Below are 16,587 nucleotides of genomic sequence, written 5' to 3'. Positions count from 1 at the left end.
TATGTATTCAATATGCCAAACACAGTAACAACAAAGTCTCCAATGGAGACGTTACTGGGCCCGCTCGAGCAAATCGACGAACAACCGGAGGGCCTTTACTTATTTACTTTACTATAAAATTTTATAAAATAAACTGTCACTGTCACTGTCCTCCCATTGTTCATCGATTTGATCAAGCGGACCCAGGAACGTCTCCATTGTGATAATTGTTACTGTGTTTGGCATATTGAATACGTCACGGTAGCTTGCCAGGCTTTGCCATGCAGGCAATATACTCTTGGTAGTTTACTGGGCTCTCCAAGAGGGCCCGACCTGGGAGGAATGGAACCTGGGCCGACCAGGTCAGCCACATGCAGGGTTATGTATATAAAATTTTTGTTTGCTCTTGAGGCTATATATATATATATATACATATATACATATGTATATATATACATATATATATACACACACACACATATAAAAGTAATGAAGCTTCAGGAAGCCTGAAGTTATGCATTTGTGGAGAAAGAAGGCTGCAATATAAATCCATGACTACACAAACAGCAGCAAAGCAATTTGATTAGTGAAAGTTACAAAAGGAATATTTTGCCTTTCAAGTAATGATCACTCCCAGCAACTATCTATAGTCTATTGTTTTACTCAAACATTAGTTAATAGAAAACAAAAGATGCTGTTTTTTCAGTTCCCTCTCTCTCTCTCTCTCTCTCTCTCTCTCTCTCTCTCTCTCTCTCTTCTCTCTCTCTCCAGTTTTGGCCACATTTGGCAGTACTCCACATTTGGCTTACTCCTTGCTCAGTGCTCAGGGATCTCTTTGGTGGTGCCATTTGCAGTGCCAGGGATTCAACCTGGATTGGTTGAATGAAAAATAAGTGTCTTAACCCTGTATTATCTTTGTCTCTGGCCATAGTGGGTAAGGCGTTTGCCTGCATGCAGCCGACCTGGGTTCAATTCCCAGCATCCCATATGATCCACTGAGCACCATCAGAGGTAATTCCTGAGTGCAGAGCCAGGAGTAACCACTGTGCATCGCCAGGTGTGACCCAAAAAGCAAAAAAAAAAAAAAATTAAAATTAAAACATTACAATTAAAATAAATAAATAAAAATATAATACATATTGTATAATTTACTTAAAAATTTCGGGATGCTAAGAGAAAAACTCAGGACATTGTTTGAAGAAAGTGAACATTGATGGAGGAATTAGAGCTGCTAAATTCATTAATGAAAAACCTTGTAAATCACAGTGCCTCAATTAAAAAAAAATGCAAAAGAAGTAGAGCTTAATTTATTAGCAGGTTTCTAAAAGGGGTACTACTTCCTTTGTAAAGTATCTGGGTACTTGTGGACCCTATTCAGACTTTAAAAAGCATAATTATTATGCTTAAGGCTTTGACTTTTCACTTTTTCAGTGGAAATCCAACATAGCAAGGCCCAGACACTGGGTATTTCTCCCTGGAGTCATTCCACCTTATTATCAGGCCTGGATTTACATATCCTTCCCTGGAAGGAGCACAAAATCTCACATTGTAGACAAACATTCTTGAGCTAATACAACGAGGCACAGTCACGTTTCAGGATGTGGTTTCAGCCAAAGGTGATATGATCACAAGACAGGGCTGAGAAAGGAAATGACAATCAGGAGACATCTGAGTGTTTTCCTGCTACCCAGAATCTTTCTGTTCTTTTCCCCTCCTTAACTCTCCAAGAGTCTCAGGTACCACTGATGGAAATAACTCGTAATAAGAGCCGGAAGCAAAAGCATTGGAACCCTTATGAAAGCACTGGAGCACGAATATTAAAAAGAAAGAGTAAACTAAGAAAGGCACCGCTGAATTGAGGGCAAATTCTATTGCACCAAAGAGCCTGTTATGGTATTTATTGAGAAGATAGTTTTGAACTGTATATTATATTCACAGTTAAAACTATCAAAACATCACACTTCACCTAAGAACCATGAGCTCTTCCCCTCTTACACCTGGGAAACAAATATACTTTAGGCCTCTGGCTTGGCTCATGTATAGCCATCACTAAAGATTTAATATATAGGTGTCGAAATGCACGCAGACAATCATATTTGTCATAATCACTCCTTCATGGATTCATACATGCAGGTAAGAACTATGCGCAGAGTACCTGTTGTCAGGAAACTCAAATTCAGATTCATGCCATATATTTGGAATAATAACCAGGCCCAGGTCTTGCTTTAATTTCCTCTCTCATTAGATCTTCATCTCAACCTCTGTGGTAGACATTAGCACTTTGATTTTACAAATAGGAAATTGAAATTCAGAAAAGGTGTGTGACGTGTCCAAACTCATATCAATAGACAAGATTTTAAACTGACCTTTTCAACTATTACCAATACATTTCTATTTCATGGTCTTTTGAAAAACTGCTAATACATGACACTATTAGAATACACATACCGTAGCACTATAGCACTGTCCTCCTTTGTTCATCGATTTGCTCCATTGTGAAACTTGTTGTTACTGTGCATATTGAATACGTCACAGGGAACGTGCCAGACTTTGCAGTGCGGGGTGGGAGGGGTGGGGGAGGGGTCCTTGAGAGGGAGGGGGGAATCAAACCAGGCAGGGGTCAGCTGCATCTTGCCCTTTTGGCTAAGATCAAGCGTAGAATACACATACTAGTCTCTACAAATTTCCAAATTTTTCTATTTCTACCTGCATTCAACATGTATGGTCTAGCGCCAGATAGAGTAGTGGGTAAGATGCTTACCTTACCTAATCCAGGTTTGACTCCCAATACCATATATCGTCCCTGAGCACTGCCAGGAGTGAACCCTTGAGCACAGAGTTGAAAGTAAGCCCTGAATACTGTTGAATATGTCCAAACCCCAAATTATATATTAAATGCTTGCTTATATATACATAGATATGCATATATATTTGGAGATATATATTTACAAAACCAATTTGGTAGTGGATGGCCACAGATATATTTATACAAACACGTACATATGTAATATATATTATTGGTTCTGTAAATGAGATTTTTTTCCTATGATCATCATTATTGCTTTTATTATTTCCAAATTGTCCATGTTCTATTATCAAATTTTCTGCATTTTTCCCTGGATTGGTCCTCAATGCTGAAAAAAATCACGGTCATGGTCCTCCCGTTGTTCATCGATTTGCTCGAGCGGGCCCAGTAATGTCTCCTTCGTGAGACTTGTTACTGTGTTTGGCATATCGAATACGTCACGGGTAGCTTGCCAGGCTCTGCAGTGTGGGCGAGATACTCTCAGTAGCTTGCCGGGCTCTTCGAGAGGGGTGGAGGAATCGAACTTGGGTCGCTGAAAAAAATAAATAGCATTTATGTTTCTTTAAGTCAAATAAATAGATAAATAAACTGGGTTTTCTAATCCTAAATTCTCTCGTACTTCCCAGTTAGCAGTATTTTCTGTCTGGTGTTCACAACTTAATTTTCTGGCTAACTTGTTAACAAGTGTCTGATGAGGAAGAAATAAAACCACTGATTATTTGATCAAGAAGAAATAAAACTACTGCTTCACCCAGGAACGATTAGGGCTTGAAGATTCAGACCCAGCCAGCTCCAGAAACACACAAATAGCATCAATTGTTTGCATTTCTTAGAATACAATGCCTAAAGCTACAAAATAACAAATTTACAGTAGAAAACACATTCTATTTTTAAAAAAAAAGGATTTTTAAACTGTACTTAGTCACTGTGAGGTTACAAAGTTACTCATGCTTGGGTACTGGCATATATTGCTTCAACACCGGTCTCTTAATGAGTGTCTATTTCCCTCCATCAATCCTGGCCCTTCACTTCCCACCCACCATTCTGCCTCTAGGAGGAGCTGGAAATTAAATAGCTTATTAATGAACAACCAGAGAAGAAATCAAAAGATTCCTGGAAACAAATGAAAATGAGGACAGGAGCTATTAGAATTCGTGGGACACAGCAAACAGGCGTTAAGAGAAAATTTCTTAGCTTTCCAAGCTATCATCAGGAAAGAAAACTCGCTTAGAAATGGATCTGATGAAATCTAGCAGTGGCAATGACACCAATTCAAGATTTTCCAGATGACCAGGTGCATCCCAGCACTCCAGCCCCAGAGAAACCATTTCCCACCTCAACAATCAGGAACTAAATTAATACCTCTTTCTTGGCCACACTGTTTTGAAATTTGTAGGTTGATGAGGTTGATTTTTAACTTTAAAGCCCTTTTTCCGTGCATTGTTTGAGTAAGGGCTGGAGCGATAGCACAGCGGGTAGGGCGTCTGCCTTGCACGCAGCCAACATGGCCGACCCGAGTTCGATTCCTCCGCCCCTCTCGGAGAGCCCGGCAAGCTACCGAGAGTATTCGATATGCCAAACACAGTAACAACAAAGTCTCCAATGGAGACGTTACTGGGCCCGCTCGAGCAAATCGATGATCAACGGGAGGGCCTTTACTTTACTTTACTGTTTGAGTAAGGAGCACAGACTCTGTAATCAGACTACCTCAGATAGACAAGGAACTGGTAATGGTATGCCTCTATTTGTTGTTGTTGTTGTTGTTGTTGTTTGGTTGGTTGTTTTTGGTTTTTTGTTTTGGTTTTTTTACTTTCTCTTTTTTTTTTTTTTTTTTTTGCTTTTTGGGTCTGACCCTGTGATGCACAGGGGTTACTCCTGGCTCTACACTCAGGAATCACTCCTGGCAGTGCTCGGGGGACCATATGGGATGCTGGGAATCAAACCCAGGTTGGCCGAGTGTAAGGCAAACACCCTACCCGCCGTGCTGTCGCTCCTGCCCCACATCTCCGTTTTTACCCGCAATAGCAACGCAAACTTCTTGCTTGACAGGGATTTTGTTTCCTTGCCCATAAAATGGCCTGGAGAGCTTAGAACAAAATATGGGATAGAGTGGGTGCTAAATATTTACCTCTTTTGTTGTTTTTGTTTGGGAGGGCCACACCCAGTGGTGCTGAGAACTTAGTCTAACTCTGTGCTCAGGGAATCACTCCTGGCAAGGCTAGGGAGGACCAAATGGAGTGAGTGGAATTGAACCCACCACGGTTCCATGCAAAGGGAGCTCCCTACCCTCTGGATTGCTGCCCTGCCTTTCATTCCCATTCGGAGCAAGCCCAGGAATGTCAGCCCGAGACCAAACTCACCTGGAACGGGGGAGCGGCAAGCAGAAGGCCAGGAGCCACGTGGGAACTTGGAAACATGCTCCAGGTTAGGTGTGAAGGTTGCGGGCACCTAACCGGAAGCAAGGGGCTCTGCCTCCAGCAGATGGGGTGCCATAGAGGGGCTGAATGTTCCCTGGAAGGCTGGAGCAGCTTAAAGGGGCTGAATGTCCCCTGGAATGATGGGGCGGCATAGAGGGGCTGAATGTCCCCTAGAATGAAGGGACAGCATAGAGGGACTGAACCTCCTGGAACTAAGGGGCCGCAATGCAGTAGTTCTCTATTCTTACCCTTTGCATTAATCGCTGGCAGCTGCTTATTTATTTCCTGAGTGTTTAGAGAAACATCAGGGAAGGAGGCTGAGGACGACATGGTTCAAGTGATCAAGCACCTGCCCTGGGCTTGACCCTGATCCCTGAGCACCTCCTAGAGTACGCATGTTCCCCCACATACTGGCAAGTATGGATGGGCCCCAAATCATGCTCTCAACAACAGTGTAAGTTTAAAATTGCTTTTGGAGTTGTACATTCTTTATAATTTTTTTATTTAGTTTTAAATCCTTCATAATTTTTTATTTGGCTTTTTAAATAATTATAAAATTATTCATGATAGGTTTCAAGCGTCCAAAGTTTCCACACTAATCCCTTGAGCAGTGTCCGTTTCCCGACACCGATGCCCACCCCGTCCAACGTTTTCCTCCCACTCACCAGTCTGCCTCTGTGAGAGGCAGTGGGAAATTTTTGCATTGTGGTTTACAATACTGTACAGTTCCATGCACAGCACTTGACTGTCTTTAGGCTCACTCCCCTTCTCCTGGCTGAACACTTCTCTTCACGTTGTTAAACCCAGGTCTGTGGGTTCCCAGATGGCGAGACCAACAGAGACACGAACACCATGTTGCAAAAGCAGTCGAAGTTTTATTCCAGTAAACTGGGGTCAACTGTCTCACCCACAGAGTGGTCTCTTGACAGCGACCCCTATTTCAGGCAGCAAGCAGTTTATATAGGGTTTGATTACATAAGCAGTGCATGCTTTATTCTTTCAGAAAAAAAAACCTTACCTAGCTACCAGAGTAAGATGTTTTGGCAAGTGTCTAGGACAACAGTAGTCAGGCAACAGTTAAACAATAGTTTCCAGTAACAGTTCATGGTTACATAAACTACTCATTCTTTTATTTTTTTATTTATTTTTTTTCTGCTTTTTGGGTCATACCTGGGGATGCACAGGGGTAACTTCTGGCTCTGCACTCAGGAATTACTCCTGGCGGTGCTTGGGGGACCGTACGGGACACTGGGAACCCAGGTCAGCTGCATGCAAGGCAAATGCCCTACCCCGCTGTGCTATCGCTCCAGCCTCTACTCATTCTTTTAGGATTAACAAAAGACAATTTCTGGGACATTTTGACTGGGGGCATAGTGATTGATTGAGCTCACTTGCTGGGCCCAGGAACTTTCCAGGTGGGTTCAGGTTGGCTAGTTACACATTGTTTCATTGCTGGTAGACCAAGACTGTTTCAGTTCCAGAAACTGAAGCTGAGACTTAGCTGAGTTTGCTGATTTCTGCAGCCTGTCATGGCATCAGTTTTGCCCTTAAACCATATTGTAGCTCCTTCCCTGTCCAATCCCTCATCTGGCTCACTTGGCATGCTTCCTCCTGAATATCAGTTCTCATGTTCTTTCTTTCCATTGTCTTTGGGTATTTTGTTATTTCCCCATTATGTTTCCTCTTATCCTGCACATGAGGGAGATCATTCTGTGTAGGTCTGTCTCCCTCTACATAATGTTTTAATTTTTTTAAATTTTTTAAATTGGGTCTGGAGCAACAACACAGTGGCGTCCAACCAAGGTTCAATTCCCAGCACTTCATATGGTCCCCTGAGCACCACCAGAGTTGATTCCTGAGTGCAGAGCCAGGAGTAACCCCTGTGCATTGCTGGGTGTGAGCCAAAAAGAAAAAGAAAATTTTTTTAAATTGAATCGCCATGAGATATAGTTACCAATCATAATGATTTAATTATTCATTTACACTATACTTTATTTCTTCTTTTTAATTTAATTTGATTTTATTTTTGCTTTGGGGGTCACACCGGCGATGCTCAGGGGTTACTCCTGGCTCTGCACTCAGGAAATACTTCTGGTGGTGCTGGGAGGGTTGGGAGGGGGCATATGGGATGCTGGAATTTGAACCCAGATCCACCTGCATTCAAGGCAAACACCCAACCCACTAAACTGTCACTCCAGCCACTTTATTTCTTCTGACTTGTCTCTTTTGCTTTATTTTTGTTTCCCTTTTCTAATTTTTTTTAATAGGGGCTGGGGCATAGGGAGGGGAGATGTTGGCCCCATATGGTGTACTCAAGGCTAACTTCTGATTCTATGCTCAGGTTACCATATGCAGTGTCAGGATTTGAACTGGAGTCATCAGCATACAAAGCAAGCTCCTGAAGCTCTGTAATATCTGTTCGAACCTAATTTCTTTAGCGGAGTTGTTATTCTTTGTATTAGGTTTTCTTGTTTTGAAACAATGGATTAAAAACTGCCCATTTGGGGGTATGGTGCTGCCAGCAGGTCAATCTGTACCTGTGAGGCAAGTGCATCAGCAGCCTGATGGCGCCTTCAGACTTCCGAATACCCCAAAATTGCTGCTGTGCCTTTGACCAGAGGCAAAAACGTGGGGCAAAGTTAAAGTAAATGGCCAAAAGTTAGGTATGTGAGAGACACACCCACAAACCACCTCCGGCTCTGCTATATAATTGGAGGCAAGGCCTCTCTAGTTCCTGATCAAACTGCTTAATGGTCATGATCCCAGAGACTCAGAGACAAATCTCAGAACCCAGAGACTTGGCAGAAATGCATCCGGACCCCGCAGTAGGTTACTGTCGCCGGGCCACCCTGGGGGAAAGGGTGCTGTCCCTCCACCTGCTGCCCCTTGGCAGCTTGGTGCCCACAATCCTTCAGAGGTCATTGGACAGACAGGATTGGGCCCGCAGTGATAGACACATGGGGCCTCAGGGGATGGGGGTGAAGCCGGCCCTTTCCTCCCTGCCCCAACGAGACCCCAAGTTTCAGCCCACGAATGACCTCTCTGGATGCTGATCAAGCTGCTTAACAGCCATAATCCCAGAGATTCAGAAACAAATCACGAAACCCAGTGGCTTTTGGTAGAAATGTGTCTGGACCCCGCAGTAGGTTACTGTCGTCGGGCCACCCCAGGGGGGAAAGGGTGCTGTTCCTCCACCTGCTACCCCTTGGCGGCTTGGTGTCCACCATCCTTCAGAGGTCATTGGACAGACAGAATTGGGCCTGCAGTGATGAGACATGCAGGCCTCATGGGATGGGGGTGGAGCCAGTCCTTTCCTTCCCGCCCCAACGAGATCTCGACTCACCACCAACGAATGGCCTCTCTGGCTCCTGATCAAGCTGCTTAATGGCCATGATCCAAGAGACTCAGGAACAAATCTTGGAACCTGCAGGTTTTGGCAGTAATTCCTCCAGAATTCACTATTCACTCACTAGTCACTCTCCTCCCGTTGTTCATCGATTTGCTCGAGCGGGCCCAGTAACATCTCCATTGGAGACTTTGTTGTTACTGTGTTTTCATATCCAATACATCACGGGTAGCTTGCCAGGCTCTGCCGTGCAGGCGAGAGACTCTCAGTAGCTTGCCGGGCTCTCCGAGAGGGGCGGAGGAATCTAACTCTGGTCGGCCATGTTGGCTGCATGCAAGGCAAATGCCCTACCGCTGTGCTATCGCTCCAGCCCAGATTTAATTGTTTAAATTTCAGAATTCCAAAATCGCATACCCACTACTGTGGCCGCACTACATCATATGTTATTCAGTAGAAAACAAATTGTCTACTGTTGCCTTTTTGGCAGATCTGAGTATTGGGGTAAAATCCCAAATAATAATTGTGGGTCTGGTGTTGAAATGTTGATTGTAATCAAAGTAGAGGTAATCATCTGGCCTACAAGTAGGGGGGAGGGTGTGGGATGGGGGGGGGGTTCATGTCCAATGATCTCTGGGGTTTTTGGTGGTGGAAAATAGGCACTGATGAAGGGACGGGTGTTTCATTGTATGACTGAGACTTAAACCCGAAAGCTTTGTAACTGCTCTCATGGTAATTCAATAAATAAAATTATAAAAACGGGGGAAAAAAGCTGCCCATTTTTCTCAGAGTATAGTTTTTCATGGCTTTCCTTCAAGTGTGTGGTTATCTGTGAAATCATCCCCTTTCACTTGTTTAAATATATCTAGCCATTTCCCTTCGAACATTTTTTTCCCTACAAATATTTGTTTGGATTCTAGGTCAAGAGGAATAATGCAGGAACTTAGAATACCTGCTTTGCAAGCTATAGGTCGTGAGTTTAAATCCCCAGCACCCACATACACTGAGCACAATCTTGGCAGCTCTACACCAAGGCTGGCAATGCTGCTCTCTCTGGCATTGCCAGCAATATCCAGCCACACACAGCCAGGTGGGAGAGAGCACAACAACAGAATGTGAATCCTAGCAAACTCTGCAACTAAAACAATGTGTGAGACTACTGAGAGGTAGAACAACAAGTGGGACACTTGCTTAGCATGTTCGATTCCCCTCACCCCATACAATCCATCATGAGTGATCCCTGATCACAAATCCAAGAGTGACCCTGAGTGCCACCAGGTGAGACCCCCCCAAAAAAAAAGATCAATAAAAAATAATGTGTGAGCAACATAGCTGGGATTGTAAGGATCCCTGAAGAGCATGTGTGAGCACAGCTAAAGTGGTGCACACCCCAGTGAGCACTGTGGCCAAGTGTGCAAGCTCTGATTGTGCAACCTCCAGCAAGCACCACTATTGGTATGTAAGCATAAAGTCAGGCAAGGATGCAACCCCAAGGATACATCAGAAACATCACCAACAATGGAAAGGGGTGGGGAAAAGAATTTTAAAAAGAATATTTATAATAAGATTTCGCCAGAAACTGGAAGAAACCTGAATGCCCAAGAACAGATGACTGGTTAAAGAAACTTTGGTACATCTACACAATGGAGTACTATGTAGCTCTTAGAAAAGATGAATTCAAAAAAGAGCGGGACGTCGGACTCGCGGAGCGGACTCTCTGTGTCACGTGAGACGAAAGCGAGATTCAAAGATGGGTGATATTGAGAAGGGCAAGAAGATTTTTGTCCAGAAGTGCGCTCAGTGCCATACCGTGGAGAAGGGAGGCAAGCACAAGACGGGGCCCAATCTCCATGGTCTGTTTGGGCGGAAGACGGGGCAGGCCGCTGGATTCTCTTACACCGATGCCAACAAGAACAAAGGCATCACCTGGAATGAGGACACGCTGATGGAGTATTTGGAGAATCCCAAGAAGTACATCCCTGGAACGAAAATGATCTTCGCTGGCATTAAGAAGAAGACCGAGCGGGCAGAGTTGATAGCTTATCTCAAAAAAGCTACTAATGAGTAATAGTTGGCACCGCCTTATTTATTACAAAACAAATGTCTCATGACTTTTTTATGTGTACCATATTTAAATCCATCTCGTTCACCAGAATTCAGATCATGAGTGACCGATAGCGTATTTTTGTTGGGCAGCCCTGATTTAAATAAGATTGGCTTGTGTTTTAAATGAGTATGATCAGTTTTTTTGAATTAATGATAATTCCAGGTCAGCAAGTGCAATCACTGTCCCTTTCCAAAGATATGATTGAACTTAATTCGTCACATTCACCTTTCCAAGGGATGGAGATGGCCATCTCAAACCTGTGGGAGAATAGTTTTCTATTCAGATTTATAGAACCGGCTATATTAATATATCTAAAGATTGAGGATATCACTGTCTCCTTAGGTTGTTTCTTAGCCTGATGAGATTAGTTGGCAGTGACCTTATATCTTTTTCTTAATTGTGGTAATTAAAAATTCCCTGTATCTAAAAATGTTGCCTTTCACTTACTGAAAAGTATTTTAATGTGATGTATGTATAACATTGAATAAAAAATACCACTTCTCACAAAAAAATAAAGAAAAGATGAATTCATGAAATTTACATACAAGTGGTACAATATGGAAAGTATCATGCTAAGTGAAATGAGTCAGAAAGAGAGGGATAGACATAGAAAGATTGCATTCATCTGGGGGATATAAAGTAATAAAGTATGAGATTAATACCCAAGAATAGCTGAGATCAGCACCAGGAGGATTACTCCATAACTTAGAGGCCAGCCGGGTATCCTAGAGGAAAGGGCTGTTCAGATAGAGAAGGGAGCACCAAATAAAGGATGTTTGGAGGATCCTCCCAGGAGGGGAGATGCATGTAGAAAGTAGACTATGGACTGAACATGTTTGCCACTCAATGCCTCTTTTGCAGACCACAACACCCAAAAGGAGAGAGAGAACACAGGGGATTGCCCTGCCACAGAGACAGGGGGGATGGGGGGATGGGGGTGGGAGGGATATTATCCATGGTGGTGGAAAATGGGCACTGGTGGAGGGATGGGTATCTGATCATTGTATAATTGAAACCAAAGCACAAAAAATTGTAAATCTACAACTTTAAAAAAATAAAATAAAATAAAGGGAAAAAAAAGAATATTTATAATAAGATTTTAATTCTATCACTTGATCACTTGACATCCCGTTACTCATCGATTTGCTCGAGCAGGTGCCAGTAATGTCTCCATTCGTCCCTGTTGCGTACTAGTGTAGCCCAATGGCATCTGTTCATTCTAGGAACACGAAGAGCCTCAAACCGATCGTTCAGGGTCTTGACGAAGAAGTCTGACCATCTGGTAGGTGGGCAGCCACGCGATCTTTTGACATCCCATGGAATCCAGTCAGTAACAGCTCTAGACCAGTGGTCATCTCCAAATCTCATTACTTGTCCAGCCTGTCTGATTTTCGACACCTTGGCAAACGAGACAGCGTCCCTGATTCTTGATCGTTGACGGATGTTGGAACTCCAGATTCTTTCTCTCATTTGAGTGAAACGTGATATTCCAAGCATAGTTCTTTCAATTCCTCTTTGGGAGACCCAAATAGTGTTCTCATCCTGTTTTCATAGGGCCCAGGTCTCTGAGGCATATTTTAATTCAGGAAGAACAGTGGAATCGAAGAGATGTGCCTGGAGCTGGAGGTTCTTCGTCCTCTTAGCTATTGAAGGCGTTCCAAGCTGCTCTCTTCCTCCTGCGCAACTCAGGTGCCAGATCATTTGTCATGTTGAATTCTCGACCTACGTACACATAATTGTTGCATTCGGAGATGGTTGTTCCGTTGAGAGCAAATGGGATGTCAGGAATAAGACTGTTTCTCGTGAACATTGTCTTCATGACATTTAGCTGTAATCCTACCTTTTCACACTCACAGTTGAAGTTGGCCAGCATTTGTGCTGCTTGGTTAATGTTTGGTGTTATTAGAATGATGTCATCAGCAAAGTGGAGGTGGTGTAGTTGCCGACCATCTATCTTCACTCCCATTCCATCCCATTCAAGTCGTCTCATGATGTTCTCGAGGGTGGCACTGAAGAGTTTTGGTGAAATGGTATCACCCAGCCAAACCCCTCTCTTGACATCAATGATCACTTCTTTGTAGAATGGTGAGATCCTGGTAGTGAATACGTAATACAGCTCTTGGAGGATCCTGATGTATTGAGTTTGAATGCCCTGATTGGCTAGGGCTTCGATGACCACTTCTGTCTCAACAGAATCAAAGGCCTTCTTTAAATCAATGAATGTTAGACAAAGCGGCAACCTTTTTTTTTTTTTTTTTTTTTTAGGGTTAAAGCTCTTTATTCACCGGTAGGGGGTGGGGAAAAGGGTGTCTTCTGGGGAAGGTCGGACGCCTACGTCCTCGGTCGGCCAGGACCGCCGCAGAGCCGCAGAAAGCAAAGCGGCATCTTAAACTCCCAAGAAACCTCAATGAGCTTGGTTATCATGTGGATATGGTCAATCGTGCTGAATCCCTTGTGGAACCTGGCTTGCTCGCATGGTTGTCCTTCTTCATCTAGTATTCTGCCAATCCTATTCAGGATGACTTGAGTAAACAGCTTGTAGGTGACAGACAACTGGCAGATTGGGTGATAGTTGCCAATGTTGTGGATGTCTCCCTTCTTGTACAGTAGTACAGTCCTGCTGGTTTTCCACTGGGATGGAAACTTGCATTCAGACAGGTAGTGTGTGAAGAACGGAGCCAGTGTATTGATGAGTACTGATGGCAGGTTCTTCAGGTGTTTGGGTCTGACCTTGTCTGGGCCAGGTGCTGTTCGCTTCTTTACTCGTAAAATGGCGTGTCTGATTTCAGAAGGGAGAATGTTGGGAATGACATATCCATCCTGCGCAATTTGGTATGTGGGCAAGTGGACGTGGCTATCAAAGAGATCTGAGTAGAAGTCATGGATAATCTTCTCCATTGCCCTTCTGGAGGATGTGATAGATCCATCAGGACATAGGAGGGCAGTCATCTTGGTCTTGTAGTCGGTGAAGGACAGGCAGGCGTTGCGAATACTTTTCCCGGCTTCTGCCACATCTACCAGCACTGCTGCTCTTCTCTCTTTAAGGTCTTCCTTTATTGCTTCTCTGCACTGCTTTGCAAGCTCAGACGTTCGCTTGCGGTTGCCTGAGGCATGCACCAAGCCACGTTGGTGAATAAGCTCAAGAATCTTCGAAGACAGGAGTATTTTTGTGGCTATCTCTCTCGGCGTTCCTCGCACAATCATGGAGGTGCTGAACCAGTAGATCGTATTCCTCATCAATGTTGTCAAGGACGGCATCTTCCCATGTTGCCGCAATAGTGCCAAAGAACTCCCTGTTGGTGGTCGTTCTGGGAGTTCTCTTCTTACACTTTGCAGCCCTTTCTCCCCGCTCTGTGAAGTAGAATTTTGCACAAAGGAGACGGTGGTACATTCCCATTTGGAATTTTGGGACAACAGAGACATCAGTCAGGCAAAACCGTCAATTGAATATGATGTGGTCAATTTCATTGTGGAACCGTCCTCTGGGAGACTCCCATGTCCAACGTTTAGATTCAGGCTTCTGGAACGGTGAGTTGCCATTGTGTGGTGCAGTGTATATGGGCTTACCCTGATGGCTCAGTCCAGCCCCAACAAGAACTATTTACAGTTATTATTTCTCTTAAGAAATTATTTTAACTCTATGGCTTGGCCCAGGTAAATTTCTGGGGACTAATAATCAGCTTCAAGGAACGGGGCCCCCAAATAAGTGGGTCTTTAATTTTGTCAAAATGCCAGAGCTCATATTTTTAAACGGTGGGAAAATAAGCAAATAGGTAACTTTTAATAGGTAGCACAAGTTTATTGCAGTTCACATAGAGACCTTAATGAATTTTCACAGTCCAGCCATAATACCTTCTTAGAATTCTATCCAACAAGGCAAATACTGTTTATTAGTTTCTGAGCAGTTCTCATAGTCAGAGACTCTTTAAAGAACTTACCTCTGGTGTAGCATTTACTCAGTTTTTTGTCTTATTCTGTTTTATTGTTCAAATTAGCATTTAAAGTTGTATAGCAACCTTATAGAGTAGAAAAAAATTAATATATGATTCAGGTTATAATTGTGGTCATGCCAAAGAATAACCAATGGCTCTTTTGAAGCCATTGATCCCCTTGTATTTTATATCATAATAGTGATAATAACCTCTTATGACAAAATAATAGTATGAAGCCTGGGGAGATGAAGTAGATGCTCTGATGCAGGAGAACTAAGGTCAATTCTTAGCACTGCATGGTTCCTGAGGATCTCCGAGTATAACTCCAATCCAAGCACAAAGCAATGTGCATATTCTGATGATGTAAAGAATTTGCATAATTTTTTCTTTCTTGTAAGGTATCTCTTAAAGTAGTAATACTATTTCTGGAATGTTGTATTTATTTGGTGGGAGGGAATGGCGTTGGGGGGTCTGGGCCACATCTATCAATGTTCAGTGGATTACTCTTGGCTTTTTTTTTAAAATTTATTTATTTATTGAATCACTGTGGGAAAGGTTACAAAGCTTTCAGGTTTAGGTCTCAGTCATGCAAATAACAAACGCATTTCCCTTTACCAATACTTATTTTTTTACCATGAAGAACCCCAATAAGACTCCACCCCCCACCCCTCCCAGTCCCTGTGAGGCAGATGAATTCTAGTTAACACTCTATCTGCTTTGATTAGATTCATTGTTTCATTAAAAGATTCACCACTATTATTTAGAGTTTACCCCCTCCCCAAATCAGACATGCTGAAAAAGCATTGTGAAGTGATTTGCTTTCTACAGCTGGGTTCAAGAATTAAATGTTGGTTTTGGATTTCTGCTATTTTACTTATTGACCCTGGAAGTATTTCTACTTAAAGTCAGATAGTTAAGAAATTGGTTTCTGTGCTCTGGAGTCGTGGCCGTGCTGGAGAGCCGCTCGTGGGGGGCAACTGGTGGCCTCGGTAGGGCGTGAAGGGCAGACCGAAACGCCCCCCCTCCCATGAGGTTTTAGTCGCCCCCACACCCCCGGCTCATACCTGCTGTCCACAAGGCTCCCATGCGCCCGCCATCTTTCTTTCCAGGGAGGAAAGGGCGAATGGGGCAACACCCGTTCCCCTCCAGACACACATGATGGCCTGGATTAACGCATAGTCCTTTCACTTTTCTGCTCCAAGCTGCCGGGTTCTGCATTAAGTCCTTGTGCTTCTGGGGCCGTGGCTGTGCTGGAGAGCTGCTCGCGGGGGACAACTGGTGACCTCGGTAGGGCATGAAGGACGGACCGGAACGCCCCCCTTCCCATGAGGTTTTAGTCGCCCCCACAACCCCGGCTCATACCTGCTTTCCACAAGGCTCCCGTGTGGCCGCCACCTTTCTTTCCAGAGGGAGGAGGGCGGAAGGGAGCAACACCCTTTCCCCTCCAGGCAGACATGATGGCCTGGATTAACGCATAGTCCTTTCACTTTTCTGCTCCAAGCTGCCGGGTTCTGCATTAAGTCCTTGTGCTTCTGGGGCCGTGGCTGTGCTGGAGAGCCGCTCGCGGGGGGCAACTGGTGACCTCGGTAGGGCGTGAAGGACGGACCGGAACGCCCCCCTTCCCATGAGGTTTTAGTCGCCCCCACACCCCCGGCTCATACTTGGTGTCCACAAGGCTCCCATGCGGCCGCCATCTTTCTTTTCAGAGGGACGAGGGCAGAAGGGAGCAACACCCTTTCCCCTCCGGGCAGACATGATGGCCTGGATTAACGCATAGTCCGTTCACTTTTCTGCTCCAAGCTGCTGGGTTCTGCATTAAGTCCTTGTGTTTCTGGGGCCGTGGCCATGCTCCAAACTTAACTCTGATTTTCAGGGAGAAACGTTGGGTGGTTTACTTCCCATGGTTCACTTTGTATATAGAGAGATGTTTTGAGGAAAATTCCTAGTTCCCACATACTTGAGCTGTGCTTGTAGAGGCTTCTGGTCACCGGGGTTCCATCTGG

The 16,587-nt window shown here is 44.1% G+C and overlaps 1 protein-coding gene across 1 annotated transcript; it reads left to right on the top strand.

Moving 5' to 3' along the window:
• The first annotated feature begins 10,233 nt into the window (after window positions 1-10,233).
• LOC130018558 (cytochrome c, somatic) lies at window positions 10,234-11,159 on the top strand. Its single transcript, XM_056109304.1, has one exon. It carries the CDS (start codon window positions 10,296-10,298, stop codon window positions 10,611-10,613), a length of 318 nt encoding a protein of 105 aa, XP_055965279.1. The 5' UTR covers window positions 10,234-10,295; the 3' UTR covers window positions 10,614-11,159.
• Window positions 11,160-16,587: the final 5,428 nt, after the last annotated feature.

Source organism: Sorex fumeus, unplaced genomic scaffold (genome assembly GCF_029834395.1).
Source record: "Sorex fumeus unplaced genomic scaffold, SorFum_2.1 ptg000265l, whole genome shotgun sequence".
In the NCBI taxonomy this organism is placed as follows: Eukaryota; Metazoa; Chordata; class Mammalia; order Eulipotyphla; family Soricidae; genus Sorex; species Sorex fumeus.
The sequence above is the reverse complement of the archived record's forward strand: the minus strand, read 5'-3'. Positions and strand labels throughout refer to the sequence as shown.